This window comes from Pristis pectinata, chromosome 2 (assembly GCF_009764475.1).
Source record: "Pristis pectinata isolate sPriPec2 chromosome 2, sPriPec2.1.pri, whole genome shotgun sequence".
Taxonomy (NCBI): Eukaryota; Metazoa; Chordata; class Chondrichthyes; order Rhinopristiformes; family Pristidae; genus Pristis; species Pristis pectinata.
This window is the reverse complement of record NC_067406.1, coordinates 75,772,343-75,800,071: the sequence shown is the minus strand read 5'-3', so window position 1 is coordinate 75,800,071 and position 27,729 is coordinate 75,772,343. Positions and strand designations below refer to the sequence as shown.

At 41.2% G+C, this 27,729-nt stretch overlaps 1 protein-coding gene across 3 annotated transcripts in view; it reads right to left on the bottom strand.

Annotated features, from left to right (window-relative positions):
* The window catches only part of LOC127567439 (coiled-coil domain-containing protein 149-like), a 73,241-nt gene extending 70,128 nt beyond the window's left edge, over positions 1–3,113 (bottom strand). The window contains exon 1 of one of the 3 annotated variants that reach the window (XM_052010348.1): positions 2,882–3,113. In XM_052010348.1, the coding sequence (XP_051866308.1) occupies positions 2,882–2,929 (48 nt within the window). In that variant the 5' untranslated portion in view covers positions 2,930–3,113. The remainder of the gene's footprint in view (positions 1–2,881) is intronic. The other 2 variants (XM_052010347.1, XM_052010346.1) reach the window with 2 other exon arrangements.
* Positions 3,114–27,729: the final 24,616 nt, after the last annotated feature.

Genomic DNA, 27,729 nt, shown 5'->3' with positions numbered 1-27,729 from the left:
CAAGAAATAGGAAATCCACACCACAGAATCCATTCATCACAGGGCAGATTCACCAAGGTCAGCAGCACATGACATTCCTTAATTGCTGACCTGAAAATCTGTGCTGAGGTGTAATTTTATTTTTAAAACAATGTACTGCTAAATAACCTCTTCTAGACAAAGCCCTAATTTTATATCATTCCATCATCATAACATTTATAATTTGCAGTGTTTTAAAATAATGAAAAATATTTTATTTTATGTTTAAGACACTTTAGCTTCTGCCATATTCCTTTGCGCATGCCTCAATCTTGTTTATTGGAAAAAGTTTTAAAACATCAAATAAATTTATACTATTTTACTTCCCCTTTAACTTGATTGGTTGTCCAAATGGAAATAAAGAGAGGAGGTAAGAGTCTGATAAGATTGCTCTGCTGGGAGCTGGCATGGATGCAATGGGCTGAATGGCCTCTTGTTTGTAATAAGAGACTGTTCGACCTGCTGAGTATTTCCAGCATATTACGTTTTAAAGCCACTTTCTTACGTTTTTCGAATAATTTGGTTACTTATACCCAACAATCCAGTACCAAAGGAAACAGCTAAACTTTAGGAAATTTTAAAAGCCAAACGCTGGCGAAGTAATGAAGCCGTTCAGGCAATTAGCTTGCTTTCAAAAAAAATATCTGGTTACTTTTTTTTACCATAGTCATGCTCCGATGCCAGAGCACCTAACAATGTGACTGACATTGCACTGAGCCCAGCCGCCAGCACCAGCTTCCCCGGCACACCCTCCCGCTCCAGCTGAGCGCAGGCGCACTGCCGGCAACAGTAACCATGACGTCGAGGATCAGAGCCAGAGCCGGATCTGGAGCTCAGGTCGGCCCGGAGATGCTCAGGTGCTGCTCCACGTGTACTGGCACTATGCCCCGAGGTAGTTCTGCCCTGCACTGGTGCTGCTCCACATATATTGATAACGAATTCTAAGGTAATTATATATACTGCCAATGCACTCTGGAGCAAATCCATGCACTGCCCTGTCATCTGGGATTGCTCCATGCACTGCCGGGCACTATGGGATCGTTCTGTGCACTCCCCTGCGCTCTCCCGCACTTCTATGTACTGCCGGCATTCTAGGGCAGTTCCATGCACAGTTCTGGAATATCAATTCATTCACATTTTGCAAAGACTTTAGATAAGCTCCCACAGAGGAGACTGGCGAGCAAGTTTAAGACACATAGAAAAATGGGAATAAAACGCATGCAAGGATTGAGAGTTGGTCAACAGATTGAAAACAAAAGTGGGAATGAACGTTGGCAAACTGTGACTAGTGGAGCAATAATGGAATTGGTGCTTGGGCCCCAACTATTCACATCTATATTGATGTTCTGGCTGAGGGGACCAAATATTAGCATTTCCAAGTTTGCTGTTGACACGTGTTCCCTGAACCTAAGCTAGTGTTTTTAAATGGTGAAAATTTAGGAAAGGTTGCTTTTCAAAGGGACCTGGGAAGCCTTGTGCACAAGTCACTGAAAGCTAACATGCAGATGCAGCATTCAGGAAGGCAAATGACATGTTGGCCTAAACCATTTGAGTACAAGAGGAAAGATTAAACAGGGCCTCAGTGAGACTGCACCTGGTATTGTGCACAATTTTCATCTCTTCACCTAACGAAGGATATACTTGCTGTGGAGGGAGTTCAGCAAAGATTCAGCGGACTGGTTGCTGGGATGGTACATTTGTCAAACAAAGGAAGCTTGAAGGCTCCTATTCTTTATAGCTTGGAACTATAAGATGTGACCTCATTAAGACGTGCAAAATAATTAGCAGGCTCAACAGGGTAGACTGGGATGGGTTTGGATGGGCTGGGGAGGATGTCTCCCTTGGCTGGGTAGTCTTGAACCAAGGGTTAGTCTCAAAGTAAATAGTAGACCATTTAAGACTAAGAAGTGGATACACTTCCTCGTTCAGAGGGTGGCGAATCTTTGGATTTCTCTACTCTGGATGGCTGTGGAGCCTCAATCATTGATTCCATTTAAAGCAGAGGTTGATAAATGTCTACATATTAGAGGAAACAAGCAATATGGAGGTAGGGTAAGAAAATGAAGATCAGTCATGATCGTACTGAAGATGGAGTAGGCTGAATGACCTACTCCTGCTCCCGTTTCTTATGTTCTGGGGTAGGTTAAGGAACTGTCCCTGCCCTCAGGAATAGATCCGCATGTACAGTCCTACACTCTAGTGCTGCCCCATGTATGTTCAATGCACTGCCCAATAGGCTGAGGTAATTCCATATAACGCCCCCTCACTTGGGCGCTGCTCTACATATATTGCCCGACACTCTTAAATGGTTCCACACAGACCCACACACTGTCTTAACCACACTCGAGACTAGTTCCACATACTGACCCATGCTCTGGGATTGTCTTAAACACTGGCCCCACATTTTGGGGTTAACCCACACTCTGGGATAGCACCACACACTGGCGCCGCACTCGGGTAGTTCCACGCAATGGAGTAGTTCTAGACACTGCCACACACTCTGGGGTCTGCCCACACGAAGGGGTAGTTCCAGATGCTGCTCCACTTATTGGCCCCGCACTCAGGTGCAACCCTGATCCCTGGTGCCAGAACGCGCAGCTCCCACTCCCAACTAACCGTGACAGGAAGAGAACCGCAGCCCCGCCAGTTACTGTACCCTGAACCCTAGATCCAGTATACTTCACACCAAAGCAATGAATATTTTTTCAAAAAAGGATGCTTTCGGCCGAGTAAACGCTCGAACTTCCGAGGTGTCCCTGTCAGGATCAATATTTATTTAATATAATTCCCGCCAGATGGCTGAAGGACATTTCCCTTCCGGACCCCAGCCTTGCTTGCATTGACTCATTTAATGCAGGCTCACCTCGTTCACTAGCCCCTGCCATTCGCCTTCGCTCCTCTTGGAGGTCATCTTATTACCAATCTGGATATATGTGTTTTTTTTTAAATGAACACAGCCGGTAGAAGCTACCGAAGAGAAAATGTGCGTGACGATTGGGATCAGTCAGCTACAGGCAGACGCTTCCTGCCAGCTGCGCTACCTCACTTCCATGTGTGAGCGGAGCCCGACGTCAGGTCGAGCCAGGGTAATTTGAGCCGCATTGTCAGGAGGTGAGCTGCACAATACCAGTATTATCACTACTGTGCTACCTTATCCGGTTTAGTCATATTGCAGTACCACGATGTGGAAAAGAGGAAGAAATGGTTAATTTCAATACTGTAGGTAATTGGCTCGCCGACCTTTCCAGTTTTGGGGTCTGGTATGTGGCAAGTGCTGTTACTTGGCAAAATGCTGCAATCTGTCATCAAGGAGTCGTTTACAGGGTATTTAGAAAATCATAATATATTTAGGCAGAGTGAACATCGTTTTATGAAGGGAAAATCGTGTTGTCAAATCTAATGAGTTTTGTTTGCTTATAACAACACCATAAAAAATAATGAACGTAGTCATAAAGAGACACAACACAGAAACAGGCCCTTCTGCCCACCGAGTCTGTACTGACCATCAATCACCCACTAATCCCATTTTTAATTCTCCTCACATTCCCATCAACTCCCTCCGGCTCACCGGTCACCGCTCACCTACCTACTAAGGGCAATTTACAGTGGGCAATTAACATACCAACCCGCATGTCTTTGGGATGTGGGAGGAAACTGGAGCACCTGGTGGCATCCCATGCAGTCACAGAATAGCAAACTCCACCAAGGTCAGGACTGAACCCGGTACTGTCTCTTGTACTGTGAGACAGCAGCTCTACTAGCTGTGCCACTGTGTCGCCCACAAATATAGTGTGTCTGGATTTTCAGAAGGCACAGTAGATTGTCACATAAAATAAGGGCTCAGAGTATTATGACATAATAAGCATAGGAGACTGAGGTGCAACCTTATAGAGGTGCATAAAATCATGAGGGGCATAGATAGGGTGAATGCACACAGACTTTCTTCCAGGGAAAGGGAATCAAAAACTAGAGGGCATAGGTTTAAGGTGAGAGGGGAAAGATTTAAAGGGACCCGAGGGGCGATTTCTTCTCAGAGGATGGTGTGTATATGAACGAGCTGCCAGAGGAAGTGGTTGAGGCAGGTACAATAACAACATTTGGACAGGGACATGGACGGGCAAGGTTAAGAGGGATATGGGCCAAACGTGGGCAAATGGGAATAGCTCAGATAAGCATCTTGGTTGGCATGGACGAGTTGGGCTGAAGGGCCTGTTTCCTTGCTGTATTACTCTACGACTCTATTGGCAGTAACATATTGGCATGAATAGAAGGTTGGTTAAATTACAGAAAACACAGAGTAGTAATAAACAATTTTTTTACAGATTGGCAGGTTGGTGACATGAATCAGTACAAGCAGCCCTTGGGTTATGTATGGGTTCTCTTCCTGGGAACTGTCTATAAGCTCATTTCTCCATAAGTCAGAAACATTTATGTTCTATAAGTACCCATGCAATTGCTATAATTCTTTCATTTCACTGAGTAATCACCCCAACACAACCCATAATTAAACTAATAGAATATATACTGTATCCAGTCATTAATGAATACCATGAAACATTATTATTATTATTATTATTATTACAAGCTTGAAAAATGCTTTAAAAATGTAAGGGAGTATTTGCATAAGGTTGGATTTCCATAAGTCGGGCTATTCATCACCCAGGGAACCCCTGTATCGCAGTTTATTTGAAGGGACAGAATTTAACATATCCAAGTTTGCTGATGGTGCAAAGCTAAGTGAGAGTAGCCAAGTGAAGAGGATTCAAAGTGTCTGCATAAAAGTATTCTGTGAGTGGTCAAGAAGAATGTAGTAGGTATGAGAAACGAGAAGCTTTTCACTTTGGTAGGAAGAGTGAAAAAACAGAGTGCATCTGAAATGGTTAGAAACTACTAAACTTTCTTGCACAAGAGGAATCTTGGTGTGCTGGTACATGAGATACAGAAAGTAAACATGAAGGTGCAGTAAGCAGTTAATGTTATGTGGTCCTTTATTGCAAGGAGAAGAGAGTTTAAAGATAATTAGAGAATTTTCAACTGGAAATCATTGAAGTAGCCCTACATGGAAACATTTCAATGCCTTTTACTTTATCCATTATATGAAGGGACCAAAACTGGGTATAGTATTCTTGATGAGACTTAACCAAAGCTTTGTAGCTGCACTGGAACCCTCAAGCATCACATTTATTTTATTCATTGAAGGGATGTGGCCTTCTTAGGCTGAGCCTGCATTTAATTGCCCATCCCTGGTTGCCCTTGAGAAGGTGGTGGTGAGCTGCCTTCTTGAATTGTTGCAGTCCATGAGGTGTGGGTATACCCAGAATGCTGTTAGGGAAAGAGTTCCAGGATTTTAACCCAGTAATGGTGAAGGAACAGTGATATATTTCCAAGTCAGGATGGTGTGTGGCTTGGAGGACAACTTCCCGGTAGTGGTGTTCCCATACTTTTGCTGCCCTTGTCCTTATAGCTGCTAGAGGTCATGGTTTTGGAAGGTGCTGTCTAAGGAATATTGGTGTATCTGTAGTGCGTCCTGTAGATGGGATAAACTGCTACTATATGTCGATGGTAGGTGGAGCGAATGAATGGTTGTGGATGGGGTGCCTGTCAAGCGGGCTGTTAGGTCCTGTATGATGTTGAACTTCATGAGTGTTGTTGAAGCTGCACTCATCCAGGCAAGTCACTAACATCTCACTAACTTTACTTGAGCAAGCACCTTCAAGGCTATTCTGAGGAGTATATGGTTCAGTTAATGGATCACTGGTTAGAGTCTCCAGACATGAGGTCAAATTCCAACATGGCTGCTGGAAAGTTTAAACTCATATATTTAAATATATTTTTAATTTAAAAATAAAAGATAACCTCAGTAATAGTAACAATGAAACTACAGGATTGCTGTAAAATGACATTTAATTCATTATTATTAATTTGGAAAAGAAATCAGTCATCTTTGTTCAGTGTGGCCCGTATGGTACTCCAGAGCCACCAACGTGACTGATTCTTGACCACCTCTTCACTTCAGGAGATATTCGAGATGGACAATAAAATGCCAACATTGCTGGTGATGTAGTCCCAAATATGGTTTGGGTGCCATATCAATTCTGTTTTTCATGCCTATGTTGCCCTTTTCCCCAAATAAATTTAAAGAGGCAAAGGTTCCCTGCATTGATACCTGGTTCTACCAAGAGAGATTATGGAAGATTTGCTTATCATGGTTGGAGATTGGAAGAGTGAGAAGAAATGTCATGGAGACGCATGGAGAGGCGTTGGCAGGTAGTTGGCAAGAGGGTGTTTCCTTTAGTAAAGAGTCTAAAAATAAGGAGCAGAGTCTCAGGATAAGTGGTACTGTACGCCATTTATGACTGAGATGAGGAAACATTTCATTACACTGGGGGGATGTTGTGAATCTTCGCAGTTTTTTACTCAAGAGAACTCTGCATGCTCAATCATTAAGAATATTCAAGACTGAAATCATTAGTGTTTTGTTTATTAAGGTAACAAGACATATGAAGATTGGGCAGAAATTTAACTACAGGATCGACCACGATCTCCTTATTGTTGGAAGTGGCTTGAAAGGGCCTCCTGCTACTATTGGTTCCTACCAACACTACATTTCAATATTGACCTTCCTCTCGCTGCTGCACAAGCTTCTTCAACACAGATGCGTCAAAAGGCATCAGGGAGTACAAGGAGAGTGGAAGTAAAGCTTTGAGATAGGAGATCAGCCATGATTATGTTGAATAGCAGAGAAGACTGGAAGGGCTGAATGGCTGACTCTAGCTCCTGTTTCCAATTTTGCAGTGGAATCTAGCTGGTCCACAGCTGCAGTCAAAAATTGTTTGCTCTGTATTCCAAGTTTTAAAAAGATGAGATAAAATAAAACAACATGGTTGAATACATTTTTATTATTAAATCTTGGCCACTGATTTATGGTTTTTATGGAAATATGCACCTAATTATAAAACTGGAGCCAGAAAGTATCACATATACTTCTACAGTATTCTACAATAAATTTTTGCAATTTGATTTATTCAATCACCATAAATCATCTACTGTGTAATGTACTTTTGAACATGCATCCACCAATTAATAGAAACAACTTCTTGAGAGACTCCAGGGCAGTATATAATAGTCTTGAGTGTAATATGCATTTCCAGTAAACATAACACTGGTTTTCTTTAATATTCCATGTTATGTAGTTCCCATTACAGAAATTTCAGAAACCCGGGGGAAAGGTGAAAATGTGGACTAAGACCTAGGCCTATCAGATTTCTGCCTGATGTGTCTACCATGAAAATATCAAACCAACAGGCAACTACTTCTTCTTTCCCTTCCTTAACCCACATACCATCAGTAAGTTCAGGTCAATTCAAGGGCTGTTCTCCACTTAACATGGAAATTACACTCACTTTTCCCCCATTGAGTTTAGCAAATTTCACACCCATTACATCCAACTCCATTGTTGATTTCCATAGATCCCTACAGAATTGTTGTCTACAGGACACTATAGGGAAGGAAATTTATTGTGTAATTTCAGTCTTTGACTATTTCTCCCATTGTCTGTTGGGACTGCAGAATAATGTGAATCAATAGATGTAAGTCACTTGCCCAAGTATGTGAGTTACCCGATCCTCACAGCTTGGAGGAAGTTCAACAGCAAAACAAATCTGTTAGCAAAATTTCTGCCATCTTACATTTATATCCCCTCAAGGCAGCCCACAGAATTTAAGGACATTTATTTTTCAATCTGCTTCCTATTCTTACAGTTCACTGTTCCCATGTGACTCACTCTGACCTCTGTTCAGCTCAACTCTGGAGCTTTGTCTTGCAGATGCAATGGTGAGTTTGTCACCTGACCCAGCTCTATCTATAATAGGCCTTAGATCATTACCTGGCCTCCCTTGCACTCCCCAATTGTCTCCTGGCCTCTGCTACATCCCTGTCAATGAGCTGAAATTAGCTATAAATTATTTAACCTGAAACATCTCTTGAATATCCAGCAAAATCCCAACAGAAAAACAAAGGCAGCATTGAGAATCTGAGAAAAAGCACCAAAGTATTGCTTACAAAACAGATGACGGATGATTGTGTTACTGTACTCACCTTTCCTGACCTATTTAAGCCATTAATCTGGTTCCAGCATGCGTCCAGGAAGGTGGCTCCCCACTCCAGTTGCTCACCTCCAACCATGGTTTCTATTGCTGGTTTACTTCTCCCATTGCAGGGGAATGATACATGTCTCCTATTCTTCACAGCCCACACCAGTAGGTGCAGGGAGGCATCACTAAACAGAGTTTCAGCCTTCGGCTGTCAGTGTCCCATTTTTCTCCTCCATTCCGCGCCCCCCCCTTATTCCCCAGAACTCAAAGCATCTTCACAATGAATCTTTGAATTATTCTTTTAATTATTGGACTTGGGAACACCTCGCACTGGTCTTCATCATCATACCTACTGCCACTGATTGGATCGGTGCTGCATTAGACAGACATACTTAAAATACATCCAGTTTTCCCCAAGTGATGTTGAACACCCAACTCTTGCTGCATCTACAAACAAAGAAAGGGTCTTGGTTCTAGTGAAAGGACATCAGTCTGAAATGTTAACTCTATTTCTTTCTCCACAGATGCTGCCTGACCTGCTAAGCGTTTCTAGCATTTCCTTTTATTTTGGATGCTTTGTATAGCTTAGTACGGTAGAAAAAAGAAGAGATGCCATATTTTGTTACCTTGCTAAAGCGGTGTATCTGGAATACTATGGGCCAAAACTTACTGGTGAATTGGACAGTTCTGCATTGACCTGTCTCATAAATGCAAGTGAGTTCAGCACATGCACATCCAAATAAAGAAACTTGTACATAAACTCCATCCAACTACATTTCTCTGCTAGATTTTTCATGGATTCCAACAGCAGAACTTAAACTTGCATTGCAAATTTACCTTGCATTTACAATGGGACATCTACTCAAAGGTCCTGTGCCAGGACAGATTTGACACAGGATCCAGAAACCTGTTCATTGTAACAGAGTTTTTTCATAGCTGCAAAGAAAAAATATAATAAAAAAATTATTTAAAAAAATCTTTGTTTGTAATAATGTTTTTAATTTTAAAAGATTCCAAAAGCTTGATAGTTTGACAGACTGCAAAGCTGGCAGCATGATTTTGCTGTTTGTCATAGGTTTCCTTGGAGGTTCATGGGTGGGGTTTCTGCTTGTCTATGATTTGATTACATTCTGCAGGGCCTTGCTTTATGGGCCCAGGATCTTCTTGCCTGGCAGATACGCTCTTCTGGATCTGAAGCATGTAAGTGCAAGACTATGAGGAACCTAAGCAGCAAGTGTAGTTGGCAAGCCTCACTGAGAATAATCTATGCCTACGTGAGATTGATTGTTGCATATATTTCCAAGAGTTGTTCCCAAATTGGATTCTTCTGTTGTGTTGGCCCTCTCAGCCTATGAGACTGTATGAAGTGTGTGTAGAAGTGGAGCTAGTTGAGATGCTGTCTTGCAGGTCCAGCATTCCCGATTCAATCCTGATCTCCAACGCCATCAATTTAGAGTTTGCATGTTCTCCCTATAACTGCATGGGTTTCCTCTGAGTGTTCCAGTTTCCTTCAACATCCCAAGGACATGCGGGTTTGTAGGTTAAATGGCCATTGTAAATTGTCCCTGGCGTCTAGGTGAGTGGTAGAATCTGGAGGTGCTGATGAGAAAGTGGAGAGAATAAAATGGGTTGGGCAGGATTTATTGTAAATGGATGCTTAATGTTCAACACAAACTCAACAGGCTGAAAGGCCCATGGCTGCCCTGTATGACTCCTTGACTCTATGAGATGGCATCACAAAATCAAAAAAAAATCTGCAGATCCTGGAAATCAGAAAATGTTGGAAATAGTCAGCAGGTCAGACAACATTTGTAGAAAGAAAAACAGAGTTAATGTTTCAGGTCAAAGACCTTTCATCAGAACTGGTTTCTCTTCTCATTTGCTATCCAGACAGAACTGGATAGGACAGGCTTTATGAACCAATTGGCCTTTTGTTGTCCTTTTGGTCAGTTGTTTATATTTCACATTAATTTAATTTAACCTCAATTCTCTTCACTGACAAAGCTAGAAATATGTGTCTCTTGCATCCAGCCCATTAATAGTGCTGCATTTACCCATTCTTTCTGGCCCTTCACTTGTCTCTTAGATTTCTGGAGGACCAGCAAATTTAGTTTGTGGATATTGAAAATAGAGGGAACACTAAAAAGGAAGGCATGCACCTTCCTTAACATTGACCTTGTTTGCTATTCAGTTGATTGTTTGCTGTGAGTCATGTGCTCCACCCTGCCCTTAAAACATTAGCCAACATTGGTGAAAATTGGTTCCAATAAAATTGTATAACCTGGACAGCTTGAGTCTCCACCCTGTCTTCACCCCACCACTTCTCTGCAATTAAAAACACACTTGTATTCTCCCTTTTCCGGTCTGAGGAAAGGTCATTCTCCTCAAATGATAACTCTGTCTTTCTTTCCACAGATGCACCATGACCTGTTGTTAATTACTGTCCAACCTATTGTTGTGAATAAATGTACTGTGCAAAAGCTTTTAAGAACCATCTTCTAATAGCAGTTTGCCTAATGCTGACCCTGCTTTGTTAAAGCTGAAAGTAGGCATGGATTATATATTTTATATATTTCCTTAGGACATAGACCATTGAGTCTAGGCTGACTCTCAGAGCAGCGCCATTCGCCCCATTTATTTCCCTGTAACCTTTTCTCTCATACATGTCATTTAACATCCCCCTGATTTCCCACCAGCAACCTACACCAGGGGTAATGTAGAGCAGTCAATTAATCTAACAACCAGCATGTATTTGGGACATGGAGGAAACCCACATGGTCTGAAGGAAAACAAGCACAGAAAGCACAAAGGTCAGCATTAAATCTGGGTTCCTGGAACTGCGAGACAGTAGGACTACCTGCAGTGCCACTGTTTCCACCAGTAGGGGAAACCAGAACCAGGGGCCATGGCTTCAGAATAAGGGGTTTGGACACTTATAGCAGGGATGAGGAGAAACATTTTCTCTCAGGGGCTTTGAATCTTTGGAACTCCCTCTGCCATAAAGCTGAGGAGGTTAAATCATCGAATATAGGTTGACACTGAGACAGACAGATATTTGGACTATAAAAGTTTTAAATATAGTAATTAAAGGGACGTGGGCCTCACTGGCTGAGCCAGCATTTAATTGCCCATCCCTAGTTGCCTTTGAGAAAGTGATGGTGAGCTGCCTTCTTGAACCGCTGCAGTCCCTGAAGTGTGGGTAAACTCACAATGCTGTTAGAGGGGGAGTTCTAGGATTTTGAACCAGCGACAATGACGGAACAGCGATATATTTCCAAGTCAGAATAGTTTGTGGTTTGGAGGGCAACTTCCAGATGGTAGTATTTCCATGCTTTCGCTGCCCTTGTCTTTCTAGCTGATAGAGATTGTGGTTTTGGAAGATGCCATCTAAGGAGCCTCGGTGCATCCTGTAGATGGTACAAACTGCTGCTACTGTACATCGGTGGTGGAATGGGTGAATGGTTGTGGATGGGGTGCCTATCAAGTTGGTTGCTATGTCCTGTATGGTGTTGAGCTTCTTAAGCATTGTTGAAGCTGCACTCATCCAGGCAAGTGGAGAGTATTCCATCACACTTCTGCTTTGAGCCTTGGACAGGCTTTGGGGAGTTAGGAGGTGAGATACTCGCCACAGGATTCCTAGCCTCGGACCTGCTCTTCTAGCCACATTGTGTAGATGGATACTCCAGTTCTGTTTCAAGGGTTATGGGGAACAAAGAGAAGAATGGAGTCAAGGCCAAGATCAGATCAGGCATGATCTTATTAAATTGCAGAACATGCTCAAGAGCTCATTTAACCTACTTTTGCTTCTATTTCTAATGTTCTTTTGTTCACCCCTCCCCATCCACACCCCCACCCTCTAACTGCCTGTCCTGGGAGGCTAAAATAACTCCCTGTGATTCCTAAAATTTCATGACATGATTTCAAAGCAGCCATGGCCAGTGTCCAACTCCATTCATGTAAAATCACCTGAATGAGTATTAATGTAGAGATGCACCGAACAACTGTCGGAAGCTGTCGAAAATACGGACGGATTTCTCTGAACAAATTGTACTGCTTTGTCTAATGGCAGAGAACAGTGAGGAAGATGGAAAATTAGATTTTTTTTTCCAGCTAAAGCAGGAAAAATTAGCCCAAAACAGCAATTTGCACTTAAATTTGACAACTTCAATGTCACATTTGATAAAAGGTGCAGTAAATGATTGATTACTATATGTTATATGATTGTAGCATCTGACTTTTTTTTTCTGTTTCTGGCAGATGGCACATTCAGTCAGCAGAACAATATGTGAAAGACTACAGCAGCAATGAATGTGTTACCTTGGCAATGCAATTAGAAATTATAGAGAAGATCTTCCTGGCTTGTGCCTGGGGAAATCTCTCCTTATATATACGTGGAAACAGCCTAGGATTAAATAATACAATCTTCCTGTTACCCATAAGGCTGACTTCAGTTAAAGTCAAAGGCATGGAAATTAGATTGTACTTAAAAAAGGACTGGGTGGGGATGGGGGGGGGGGGGGCAGTGGTATGGAGCATGGTTACCTGTAGCAGTTAGTATCAGTGTAGCCAGCACGCAACATTCCAGAGGCTGCTAACTAAAATAGTTAATATATAAAGCCACCATTCTTTGTATTCATTGATTGTACATCCATTATCGAAGCAGTGTAATGCTGGGAGGCCAGATTACAGCAAGAAATTCTTAAAGGGGAGGTGCGTTCTGTCTATTAAATGGTACAAGGTCTTGAAAGGATGACTAAAAATTGTGAACAAGAACCAAAAGTCTCCAGTGCTGCAGCTGAGACCGTAATGCAGGCAAGGGCAGGGGAAGAAGCATCAGTTTTGCCCTGTAGGGCACAAACCCTTTAGACACCCACTCAGAGGGAAATGGGGAGAGATATTGGTGGACATCGATGCTAGGAACATATCTTCCAGAGTGTGACTGCAGTAAGGAAAAAAAAGGATTTAATTACAATTATTAAGGTAAGGAAACTGACAAAATGTGCACTAAAGCCACAAAATTCTGGAAATATTGAGTGTGTCAGGCAGCATCCATGGAGAGAGGAATAGAGTCAATGTTTAGGTCGATGTCCTGTCATCAGAACTATGTTCTGCTCAGAGCTACACCACCCAGAGCATTCTGCCTGGCAATCACTGCCCCAGATCTCATCAGAAATCTTTTTCCCAATACACATCGATAATAATTGCAATTCTTCTCCACCATTCACACTTCTACCACATAATTGTCAGCCATACTGCAGCAACAGCCATATTCATTAAATACTTCATTAATACTCAATTCTTCCTTGTAGAAGGTGCAAAGAACAGGAGGCAACAAACTGCTACCAGGGAAGAAATCAGCCCATCTCACACCATTTCCCCATTTGCAGAGAGTAGCTTGGCTGTGATAGGAAGATGAGGTGATGCTACAGAATGATTTGCACAATATCTTTATACTTAATCCTCTTTGTACTTCCTCACTTCTCCCTCAACCCACACGGTGATGAATGTTGCAAAGGCTTCTAACACCTATCCCTTTCTCTCTGCTTTCCTTTTTATCACAAGCAAACATTACTTGGTTGGATGACCCTCCCTGTGAGGTCTTTCCAAGAAGTTTGAAGCCTCAGCGCCACCACAAGATACATTCGAGGCTGTGATAGGGATGAGACTATTTATTACCTATTTCCTTCCCAAAAGACCCTTTGCACAGAAGGTATGGAGAGAGAGATATTGATCCCAACAATAAGATTTTAAGATATCCTTATTAGTCGCATGTACATTGAAATACACAGTGAAATGCTTCTTTTTGCGTAGTGTTCTGGGGGCAGCCGGCAAGTGTCGCCACGCTTCCGGCGCTAACATAGCATGCCCACAACTTCCTAACCCGTACGTCTTTGGAATGTGGGAGGAAACCAGAGCACCCAGAGGAAACCCATGCAGACACAGGGAGAACATACAAACTCCTTACAGACAGCAGCCAGAATTGAACCTGGGTCGCTGGCGCTGTAATAGCGTTACACTAACCGCAAAGCAAAACAAAAGGAAAATGCTCTAAATCTGAAATCGAAAATGCTATAAATATTCAACAGGTCAGGCAGCACCAGTGGAGAGAGAACCAGAATTAATGTTTCAGGTCAAGGTCCTCTCCTCAGAACTTAGAAATCAATTATGTTTTAATTTACTGAGGAGTGGGAAAGGTCGAGAGTACCAATGGAAAGTCTGTGATATGGTGGAGAGTAAAAGAGATAGTGATGCAAATCTTTTTGGTGCCAGCTGAGAAAGGCCACTGAAGGCTTGTTAAGTGTAGATATTCTGTCTGGAGGAGATAAAATTAGAAGGAGATGAATGGAGAGAGGAGGGATTAAAAAATACTGGAAATGTGAGACACGATTAGTGGAACTCTGAAATAAAAGAAAATGATAAAAGTACCCAGCAGGTCCAGCAGCATCTATGGGGAGAGATGAATGAATGTTACAGAATGATAACCTTTGATCAGAACCGCCCAGCTCTGACACAAACGGGAAAGGCTAGTTATCTTGATAACTATGCCCAACTTGATGACGTCCTTTCCTCTGTTCCCAATAATGACAAGATCATTCTCTTAAGAGACTTCAATGCTGGAGTCTGGAAAGATCACAGGCTCTGGACTGGAATAATAAGCAGGGAAGGAGTTGGCAAGGTCAACGCCAATGGAACACTCCTCCTCACCAAATGTGCTGAACACAACCTGGTGATTACAAACACCCTATTTTGCCAGAAAAACAGGCACAAAGTCTCCTGGCAGCATCCACACTCCAAACACTGGCACCTCATCGACTACATCATAGTATAGTCTCGGGACCAACAAGATGTACTGATAACAAGGGCTGTTACTGGAGCCAACGAGTGCTGGACAGACCATTGACTCATCTTGTCCACCATGAGAATGAAGATTTGGCCCAAAAGGAGGCACCAACACTATTAAGGAATTCGATGTTGACATCCTTGAAGACATCAACCATATACAGAAGTTCCAGCAAAATCTTCAAGAACAACTGCCTCAACAAATCCAACTATCTGTAGAACAACACTGGGATAAATTAAAGAACGCTATCATTACCTCCTGCAAGGAAACAATTGGGTTCAAGACAAAAAAACATCAGGATTGGTTTGATGATAATGATAAACTACTGCAACAACTCATCGACGAAAAGAGAAAAGCTTTCATCACTTTACAAAATTACCAACAATCGGCTACTAAAAGGAAACACTATCAGGAATGCAAGGCTGCAGTCCAGAAGAGCACCTGAAACCTGAAAAACCAATGGTAGAGGAAGAAAGCTCCAATGATACTTGAGGCTTTTTTAATGCAACTAAAGCTATTTTTGGCCCATCCACTCACGGGCAAGCCCCTCTCAAAGCAGATGGTTCAACCATCCTGAAGAGCAATGCTGACATCAATTCTAGATGGAGGTAACACTTTGAAGATCTTCTAAATAAAACTGTCTCATTTGACAGGAATATGATTAACAACATTCCAATACCAACACTGGAAGAAGTCAAGGAAGCCATCAAAACCTTGAAAAACAACAAGGCCGCTGGACTCGATGGAATACCAGCCGAGGTCTACAAAATTGGAGGTAACCGGCTTCATTACCAACTGCAACAACTTCTCATCAAGATCTGGATAAATGAAGACGTACCAGCAGACTTTAGAGACTCAGCAATCGTTACCGTCTACAAAAGGAAAGGTGATCAATCCGAATGCGAAAACTATCGTGGAATTTCCCTGTTAGCAACAGCAGGAAAGACCCTCACCTGCATTATGAACAACTGGCTCAAGCCTTTAGTCGAGAAGATCCTTCCGGAGACACAAGCTGGTTTTAGACCATCACGTGGAGCAATCGACATGATCTTCACAATGTGACAACTGCAAGAAAAATGTCGTGAACAACTTCAGCCTTTGTACATGGCATTCATCGACCTCACCAAAGCCTTTGAGTCGGTATCAAGGGAACTCCTATGGGATGTCCTATCCACCTATGGATGCCCTGAAAAATACATTCGAATCCTGAGACTCCTCCACAATGGCATGCTTGTCAAAGTCATGGTCAGCAACAGTAACTGTGAGCCTTTTCAAGTCAAATCAGGAGTAAAACAGGGATGCGTGATTGCCTCAACTTTGTTCACCATCTTCATTGTGACAATCATCCACATCATCAAGGACGATCTACCCCCAGGAATTGAAATTGTATACAGAACAGATGGCAGACTTTTCAATCTTGCCTGTCTCAAGTCCAAAAACAAGACATCCACGAGTTCCCTCATGTAATTCCAATACACAGACGACAACTGTGTTGCAGCTCTCTCAGAAAACCACCTACAACAGATTCTGACTGCCTTCAACCGTGCATACACGAAACTTGGACTTACCATCAATTCCAAGAAGACTCAGATCATCTACCAACCGTCACCAACTGAGACAAATCAGATAGAACCATCAATTCAACTTGACGAAACAACCCTGGAAAATGTGGACCACTTTCCATATCTTGGAAGTCACCTCTCCTCCAATGTCGACCTTAATGACGAGATCCAACATCGTCTTAAATGCGCTGGGACAGCTTTTGGACGTCTCCGAACAAGAGTCTTTCATGATCATGACATCTGAACAGACACTAAAATGTTAGTGTACAAAGCAGTGGTGATCTCAACGCTCCTGTATGCATCAGAAACTTGGACAACATACCGACGACATCTGAAGGCACTTGAAAAATTCCATCATTGCTGTCTTCGAAATACCTTAAATATCGGCTGGGAAGATAGAAGAACCAATGTCAGCATGCTAAATGAAGTAAAAACAACAAGCATTGAAGCCTATGTTATCAATAACCAACTAAGATGGAGCGGTCATGTTGTTCGGATGAAAGACGAACGTCTGCCGAAACAAATCTACTCCCATCTTAAAGTAGGCAAACATAAAAGAGGCAGACAACAGAAGAGATTCAAAGACGTCTTAAAAGCCAACATGAAGAAATGTAACATAGACATCAACAATTGGGAAACCAATGCCAAGGACAGGAAACTCTGGCAAACCATCACCCGAGAATGAACAGCAACTTTTAAGCCAACAGATGTGCAGAATTAGAGGAAAAGAGAAGAAAATGGAAAGAGAGGCAGCAACAACCAAAGCCCGGTCTGCCATCTGGAACCACCTGTCCTGAATGCGGAAGAACTTTCAGAGCCAAGATTGGACTCATAAGCCACTTGAGAGCCCATAAATAGATCAACAGAACGAAGACCATCATCCTCAACCTCGAGGGATAGCCACGATGATGATATATCTCATAATCACTCCTCTCTGTTCATAGCTTGGACACATGTGAGTTCTCAAAGCTCCATTTTTGTTTTGGAGTAGGTGAATAGAGTTAAATGAAGAGTTGTTCAATGTGGAAAACTCAGGGACTTGCACCAAGGTGGGAATCAATTACTAGTGGAAGGCCATCAACTAGAAGAAAGCGGTGAAGTGGTCTGCTAAATACCAGAAGAAGGAACTATCACTACTGAGTGTTGCTATCCAGTGTGTTCTAGGACAGAACCACATGAGATGCAGCCTACGCAGAGGACTGTAGGGGCAGAGTATAATGTCATGCAACCCCACAAACCTTTTTAAATAATGTGTGAGAACACATAGCTTATGTGGTGTGTTCAAACAAAATGGATTGCTTAATGTATGATGACATTATATATGTTGCTTGTGTTTGTATGCACGATTGTAAACATGTCTTTTACTGTGAGTTTCTTTTCTAAGAAATAAGGTAGTTAATTTTATTAAAAAGAAACTTGCTTGTTATTTTTGAAGGTTGGGGAATTTTTACCAATCTTTTCCAAATATGTCCTCTATTTGGGTTTGAAGAACAACTTCAAACATGTTCCTACGATCAGTCTTCTGACTGCCATATTCGTGCTATTTTATGTATGATACTTTATTATTGCATATTGGTCTTCAACTACTGCCGCATTGTGGCCAGAAATCCTGATCCCATTTGCTTAATTTGGCATTAAAGTGAAAATGGAGTGTAACAATTTCCTCTTTATCACAATAATGGACAAAATATTTCCTCAGTTTCATGCTTGTACAATGCCTAAAAACTTTCAAATGCTGATGTGAAGTAAACATTGAATCCTAATTAGAGACGTGAGTCAAATGAAGGAGTCATAGTCAGAGAGCATGGAAACAGGCCCTTTGGCCCAGCAAAACCATGCCATCCATCGGGCACCCATTTATACCTAGCTTAATATTTAGTCAAATAATTTTAGAAGTCAAACATTGGTCTCTCAATCTAAAGGTCCGAAATCAAAAATCCAATTCAACTGATATTTGAACGTCTGAAATTTCTTTTAGCAAGTTCTCCCAGCCCTTAGATTAAATCACAAATGCTCTCTGCTTCAGGGTCAGATATTGGTAAGCCTTGATTTTTTGCTATTAAAAGCCAATGGGAATAAGGGAAAGGCTTACACTAAGAAAGAGGTGGGTTTTATTTGGATTATTTTCTTGGGCAATATCTTCCTGCTCCAACTAACGAAGAAGTGCCACTAGACCAAATGCTTGAAGATGACAATGAAGGCCATAAAATGGCAAATGGAACCACTGGGTTTATATCTAATAGCATCTTCCACAGAAGTATTGTGTCCAATTTAAGTGGCTGCTGAAGTATTTGGAATGACTTAATGCAGGATATGAGAAGAATGATCTGGATGGTAAATGGATCACCTAAGGAAATAGTGATAAATTCTTGCCACTGTTACTTGAAATCATAATGAAAAAATACAAACTTATGATAACACAAAGAAGGCAAAAGGGGGGAATAGTTTTATTTGCACAAACTGGTTCAAAAGTAATTAATTCTTTCAAAAAAAAATAAAAATAAGTTTATTTCTTAAGGACATTAAAGGTAAGTAAACAATGGAATGGTTTTGGATTAGGTGGCATATGTGCAGCACACTAATGTGACAGACAGAATGAACATTTTCCAAATTGTAATGTTCTTTAATTCTAATGCCACTTTGTACATGATTTCTTCAACCCACTATGGAGTGTCCAGCATCGATCACAATGAATTCATAAGAATGGTAGAGTTGTAGTAAGATGCCAAAATTTACCCTCCTGTGTGAATCTGGAGCTGAATCCATGGGGTTCCTACTGTTGACAATTTATGCAATGAGAAACTGCTGTTCTGGATCACTTCTCACAGGCATTTGGCCAATCCACATCCTGAATAATACCTGTTCTTAGTCACACAATAAGTCCAGCCTCATTCAAACCTGATCACAAGATCCTATTCACAATTGACCTTCAGAACAAAGCAACATGTAAAAAATGTTCCATTTAATTCCATTAGCAAACAAAGGGCATTTTTTTTCATCTCAGCTATTTGACTCTTGGGATTAAAATACTTTGACTTATTGAAATGCTCAGACTTTAAACTGGACGATTTAAATGGAATCTATCAGTCAGTATATTTCAATTTCTATCCCTATAATATCTGTTATGAAGTTGAAGAGAAGCCCTTGCTGTTATGTTTCACTTATTGAATACAAAAGATTTCTTTCACACTCACCCAAACTTTGGATGGTTGATAAATGCTCAGTCTGTAAAGTCAAGTGATTTAGATTATACTCTACAAATTCAGTTGATTGTAAAAGTTATTTGATGGTGGAAGGCCAACATGGCAGACTTCAAAGTGATCAGAGAAAATTAGCACATATCCCCTCAGCAACAGAATTATTAACAACTTCACTAAATTACCGGGAGATATCAGACTGGTGCCTATATTACTAAATTTTGCAAATAGTTTCCTTTAGCCACTCTAGGTTCAACATCAAGTGTGATGAACTTGAAACAACTGAAATAAACTGCTGGAAATATCACTGTCTGAATCTAGGGCTCCCCTCAATCCCAAATTATTCCCTACTATTCTAGGCCAAGTTTCATGCTCATCTGGACCATTAATCTACTTCCCGAAATCATTGTCACAGGAAAGATACTGCACAGAAGGAGGAAAATCTTTCTTGTCCTGGCCCTTTAAAAGAACTGTCTAACTAGTCCCATTTTGCCCCTCCTTTCTCATGGCCTTGCTTAATTTCCCAAACAAGCATTCATCCAATTTCCTTTCAGAATTTGTATTTGACTGTTTCCATCACACTTACAGTGCATTCCAGATCATAACAAATCACTACAAGGAATGGAATTTTCCTTATCTTGCTTCTTTAGTTTTGTCAACCATATTACATCTCTGTCCTTTGGTCACCTATAACTTTGACAATAGAAATAATTCCTTCTTTTTAAACTGCAAGAAAAATACACATTATTTTGATTCTCCCTTCAGCATACAGAATCACAAAATATTTCTGACACTGGAGGAGGTTATTTGACCATCTTGTCTGTACTTATTGAAGAAGAGCTACCCAGTTTAATCCCACCTTTCAGCAGTAAATCTGTAGCCCTGCAAGTCACAGCTCGAGTGCATGTCCAAGTGTTACTTATATGTGATAATGTTATCTACAGCCCTTTCAGGCTGTGAGCTACAGACCTCTACTACCCTCTGGGTGAAAATGTTTTCCCTCATCTCCCCTGTAACCCCTCTCCCACGTACATTAAATCTATGGTCACTGGTTTCTGAACCCTCACTTAAAGGAAGTAATGGTAAAACTCCAATAATCCACGAGCCGACTATTTGAAAATCCCAATGGTTCAGTATCTGGCTCACCAGACGATGTTCCCATTCACTGATGCTCCAGTTCCTGTGCTCCCTTCCCACTCACCAAGGCCCTGGTTCCTGTGCTCCTGTTCAACTTACCTGGTTCCCACACCCCCTTGAAATTTACCGAATTTTCTCCCTTTAAATTTTACTGGATTCACTGAAACACTTTTCCTTCTGCTGTGCAACATCTTAAAAAAAGTGAAGTTAATGTGTGGTGAAGTAATAATATGAATTATATCCAATAGTCTGTAAGATCTGCCAGCCTGGCACCAGCAAAATCCTGAGCATGCCGGACTAACGGAGCTTTACTGTAGGTTCTTCATATGTTCTCTATCCAGGCCTCTCATTATTTTGTGCATCCTAATTAATTCTCCACTCAGCCTCCTATTTTCTTAAGAAAACAAATGTAGATCATCCGATCTTTACTCATAACTACTGTTGTGACTGTGACTAAGTCACTGGAGAAACTGGTGGATATGAAAGTCTTTATTCATCACGAGAAGCAGACATTCTCTTGAAGACACTCTCAGTAGAGTCTCCCGAACTCAAAGTACGTCAAGATTTTATACTCTTCAGGAGAATGGTAACAGTAGGCGATTCAGTACAATTTCAATAACTACAATAACATTGTCTAATGAAAGAACCATCTGACAAATGGTTCCATTGAAGCACATATTTACAGCGAGAGCACATTGTAACTGATAAGACACCTCTGAAGGTTCAAACACCTTTGATGGGACAAACTAATTCACACAGATGGTCTAAAAGCTTCTGAGGACAGAGAACCAGACACCCAAAATTAATGTTGTGAGGGCTGGCTCTATGAGTACACGAATATCCCAATTATTGAAAGAACAAATATGTCTATGACCATGTTCGATATGCTAAGTTTCAAAATTTAGTCTGGTCTGGCAGCCCTCCTTGGTCTCTGGAAGAAGGGTGCAAAATAAGTTAAGCTGTAGGTGCCTTGTTTGATGTAGGCCAATTAACATAGGCCATTGTCTTGCGTTCGGTTGATGCAGACAAGAAGGTCTCATGGTCACATCACTTTTACAAACCATATCTCTTGAGCAGCCAGCCTCCTGCTGTGGGCCAGCAGCCCATGCTCTGTAATTACCTCTTAATTTCAAAACTGATTACTGCTTGTAGTTTACATTTCAACAGGTTTTTTGAAAACTGGTTGGTTCTTGTTTGTATTAATACCTTCTATCCCTAATCCGTAACCCCTAAAAGATGTCCCATGTCTGACAATTCCCTAACAACTACAATTTTTCAGTCCTGGCAATGTTCTTGTAAATCTCCTTTGCACCCCCACTCACATCTCCCAAGTCATGTGACCAGAACTGTATGTATGTATGTACCTTATACAATGAGATGGACTCTTGACCTCACAATCTACCTTGTGATGACCTTGCACCTTATTGTCTACCTGCAATGCACTTCCTCTGTAGCTGTGACACTTTACTCTGTCCTTTTATTGTTTTTACCCTGTACTACCTCAATGCACTGTGTATTAACTCAATGTATCTGCACTGTGTAATGAATTGATCTGTACGAATGGTACGCAAGACAAGTTTTTCACTGTACCTCACTATGTGACAATAATAAACCAATACCAATATCAATAAAGCTGTGATCTAATTACCACTGTTACAGTTCTAGCATGACCTGCCTACTCCTATATTCTTTATTTTGGCTAATAAAGGAAAGTGTCCTGTTTCCTTTTTTAACCACTTTTTTGACCTATCCTGTTACCTTTAAGGATGAGCGGATACATACTCCAAGATCCCTCTGTTACTCTACCCCACTCAATACCTTCCCATTTCCTTTACCCTAGCTCCTTAAGTTAAGTGCCTCAAACTAGTCAGGATTAAATCTAATTTACCATTTTTTGGCCTAATTGACCAGACCATCCATATCTTCCTGTAGTCTAAAGCTTTCCTCTTCAGCATCAACCACAATACTAGTTCCTGTATCATCTGCAAACTTCATCATTTTCACCTCTACTTAATTTTAACTCATTCATAAATATTAAAATAATCTAAGAGTGCAAAAACTGAGCCCTGAACCTTACTTTAACAACCTTCCAGTCACAAAATGACCTGTCAACAATTACAGTTTGCTTCCTTCCTCTGAGCCAATTTCATCTGACAGATTTCTGCTCATTTTACCAATTTGTCCATATCCTCTTCACTGTTTACAACATTTCTAAGTTTTGTTTCAGAAGCAAACTTTGAAATTATGTCCTTATGATGTGTTCAAGTTGATCGAAAAGAGCAGTGGACCCTTGGAGGATGCCACTGCACACTTCATTTGAAAAACCATTCACAACTGTCTCCACACTGCTACTGTCACTTTAATCCCAAAGTGTTGAGTTTTCCAAAGATATTTATTATGTCCTGTGCTATCAAACACCTTTTAAACTGTCATATGAACAGTATCAAGCAAATGCTTTTATCAAGCCACTCTTTTACTGCATTAAATAACTCATTAAATTGGTCAAAGATATCTACAGTCAAGATGAAGGATAGAAAATGTCAGTGTCATTTGTTGACAAGATCAACAGTGTCTTTAACTTTTTGTCTAGGGTTCACTACTAGCTAAGACTGCAATAAAAAATGAATGCACTGCATGTAAATCCTATAGGTGTGAGATGTATCAATTAGCATAGTCAGCATTTTCATATCAAGATCATAATAGAGCATACAGGTCCTCCCAAGTTACAACAGGGTTCCGTGCCTGAGAACTGTTCGTAATCTGCATAGTTTGCAAGTTGTAAATGCAGCTGGCCGGCAATAAATTTAAGTAAAAACATAGGCTGACAAAGGGCAATGTGCAGGTAAACCAGGGCATTTAACTCAACCATTCAGCTATTGCTGCAACCAAGTTCCCACACGGCAGAAGATGCCTACAGCCCCACAGCAGCCGGCAAACCCATCCTGCCAGTCTCCCAAATGCTTGTTCGTATGTACGGGCTGCCCATAAGTTGGGCATTCATAACCTGGTGAGTGCCTGTAGGTGTATTTCCCAAAGTACAAGATGCCACTGACAGCTGTCACACATCTCAATGTCAGCAAGACCAAGGAGTTGATTGTGAACTTCAGGAAGGGGAGGTCGGGAGAACACACACCAGTCTTCATTGAGGGGTCAGTGGTAGAAAGGATGAGCAGCTTCAAGTTCCTGGGCATCAACATCTCAGAGACCCAACACATCAATACAATCACAAAGAAGGCACGCCAGTGGCTCTACTTCATTAGGAATTTGAGGAGATTTGGTATGTCACCAAAGACTTGCAAATTTCTACAGATGTATGATGGAGAGCATTCTGACTGGTTGCATCACTGCCTGGTATGGGGGCTCTAATGTGCAGGATCAAAAGAGGTTGCAGAGGGTTGTAGACTCAACCAGCTCCATCACTGATGTAACCCTCCCTGCCATTGAGGATATTTTCAAGAGGTGGCGCCTCAAGATGACAGCATCCATCACTAAGGACCCTCACCACCTGGGATATGCCCTCTTCATGTTACTACTATCAGGGAAAAGGTACAGGAGCCTGAAGATGCACACTCAACGTTCAAGGAACAGCTTCTTCCCCTCTGCCATCAGATTTCTGAATGGTGCGTGAACCCATGAAAACTACCTCATTATTCCTCTTTTGCACTATTTATTTGTTTCTGTAACTTACAGTAATTTTTATGTCTTTATGTCTTGCACAAAACAAATTTCACGAACATATGTCAGTGATAATAAACCTGATTCTGATTCTGATTCCAATATGAAATTCAACATTGTGCCATGCTGCTTGTATTTGGAAGTTGAGAATGTTGGAAGAACTTGAGTTGCAAGATTCATCTTAACGTGTGTCCCGCTGGTTCATTATTTTGTATGAAATGGAGAGGAAGAGCTGTAAATATGAGAGAACTTGTCTTGGGAAGCAAAAGATGTGCAACAGGTTGACTAGCCATATTTTCTGGCCAGCTATTTCGTACATGGCACTATTTCATAGTTTCCCCACAGCAGGGGATGACTTCTGCCACATGCCTTCCAAAACTTGCAGACACAATATTGAGCCCATTCATCAGATTCAGCCAAAATCCTTACATCACTGCCTTAAAGTACCAATCAAGGCAAGCTATTCTTACACTAATCTCTGTAAGAGGGCATCCATTTTAGTGGAGTTTGGAAACTGTACTGCTCTGGTACTTAATCGCAGACCTTGTCATGCTTCAAGTTTGAGTTTACCTTGTTTTATATTGGTCACACTTTATCTCTAAATTTCTCTTCTGGGTATGGCATTTTGTGAAAGGATTATGCTTTGTTATTTCTTTCTTCCTCCTTTGGATGTACCTGACATTTGGTGGTAGGGTAAGAAAGTCTGTTTTTGTCAAGAAATTTGATGTAAGCACATTTTTGTTACAACAAACGGCAACAACAGGGCAATTAGCTCCTGGTTTAATATGGTTAAATGGTGGATAACAGATGCGTGTTAATGTCAACCCATCATTCATAAACATTAAGATAAAAGTGCAGATAGACCATTGTAAGATCTGACAGTAAATAGGAGGTTTAGTCCTAGCTAAATAGTTATTAGTGAAACACAAAACAGATGGGAGTTATTCTCCTTATGTTCGCATTTATTTTGTCAACTCCCAGTGAAAGTGACATGAAGCTTAAAATGAGAGAAAAAATTCAGGATGAACTATTCTCTATTTAAATCAACAGAAAAGGAGTAAAAGTGAATGATTATTTTGAGAATTTTGTGGATGTTTGATTCAGAGAGAACTGGGCTGGGCAATTCTGTCAAAACAATTAAATGTAAAAATGTAGAAATAACAATAACCAGACATAATGTTAAATGATACCAGATAAAGGCATTTATTTACTTGGCAAACAAAGATTTTTATTCCTAGTTCTACCTCTCATTGTCTTGGTGAAGCAGCCAGCATAATCAAAGACCCCACCCACCCAGGACATTCTCTCTTCTCTCCTCTTCCATTGGGTAGGAGATACAGGTGCCTGGGGTCACGTACCACCAGACTTAAGGACAGCTTCTACCCTACTGTGATAAGACTATTGAACGGTTCCTTTATACAATGAGATGGACTATGACCTCATGATTTACCTTGTTGTGACCTTGCACCTTATTGCACTGCACTTTCTCTGTAGCTGTGACACTTTGTACTGTTACCGTTTTTACCTGTACTACATCAATGCACTGTGTACTAACTCAATGTAACTGCACTTTGTAATGAATTGACCTGTACAATCAGTTTGTAAGACAAGACCATGGTACAAGTGACAATAATAAACCAATACCAATACCAATAGTAGTTTCTTCTTGCTCTCACTCTCACTCTCTTCCTATCTTTGTCGAAAATGTCCCTTTATTTCCTTTGATGCAGTTTCAGTTATGTCAGGCAAATTCTGCGCCAGGGTAACATTATTATTATTAACATATTACTGTTAGTTTGCAGAATACAATGGGCTCAGTGTGCATTACTGCCTTATAATGGCATTGAGGCAGCATTATTATGTGTCAAATAAAATGCAAGAACCTCAATTGTGAGGGTTCATTATGTTCATCATTTTCCCTTTATCACGTTGTGCTGAAATTGACATTGTAAGTTTCAGCGCAGTTTCCAATTCACATGTTGCAAGTTCTCTCAGCTGTCAGAATTCACCCCAGCAGGTGTAATCATTGAAGCCACATCTGAAAAGGGAAATGCCATAATACAAGCAAAATTCTACGAAATATTGCAACTGAAAGAATGGATGCTGCAATGATGTGGGAGTATCAGAGGGACCTGGTTAGACAGGTGTAAAACAGTGCCTGCAGGACATATGTTCCTCGTTCAAGGGGGCCAGACTGACCTTCCAGGACTACAGCCAAACACTTCTGCAGGAGGTTGCCAGGAAGTTCAAGAGTGCGGTGCACAAATGCCTGTACTTTGGGGAAGCCTGCAATGCAGGCCAATGCCGGTACCCACTCTCCCTGCTCATGTGGGCTGAAGGAAAAGTAGGTGGAGTCACCTCTCTTTGAGTGTAAATTTGGTTGATGTCCTAATGCAGCAATGAAATGTGGCGAGATCAGCAGCAGCAGCCTGCAATGATTCTGATGTTCTGCTATCAAGAATGATTATGACCTCGATGGGCAAAGAAGTCCAGACACACATGGGAAGCTGTATTTGAGGTCACAGAACGTCACAGATATCAGAAGATGGAGAATGCAGTTTGAGTGATGGCTCTTTAAATGGCACAGATTCAGGAGAAGTGGAATTAATGAAACTGTTCTCTAAGTAAATAAGAATTGTCTTTTTCAAACCAGTGAGCTTGAAAATCTAGTTGCATATTGAACATTATGTGTTGCAGAACTGCTGACCGCATTTGTAAGAGTTTTTGCCAGAAAAATTGATAGCAAAAATGAATATCTCACTGAAAATCACAGGTTGATTTTATAGACAAAGGCTAAGAACATCCAGGAATGTGTGAAAATTGCTCTATTCCAGCTACAACTACACAGCACTGTTTTTATTTTGGACCTGTGTGAATGAATTTCTGGGCCACATTTATCTAAACTGGATGGCTGAAGTAAAGTGATAATCATGCATACCAATTCACGACCGGTGAAACTGCATGCCTCACACAAGATAACCCGAACAGTCAGTGACGTTATTATTTCTATTTTTTTAAGTTTGTTATATTTGATGCATCATTTGTAGTGGCCAAGGTTACATGTATCTCATTTACTGGAAAATAGGGAGCCCCTGAGAGCAAAAACTAAGCTCCTTTGTTGCATCCTTAGAGCAGCAACAGATGGTTGAATGCTACCAGCTATTTCCCCCTAAAACAATGCATGACTGAGCAAGATCTATCTCAAG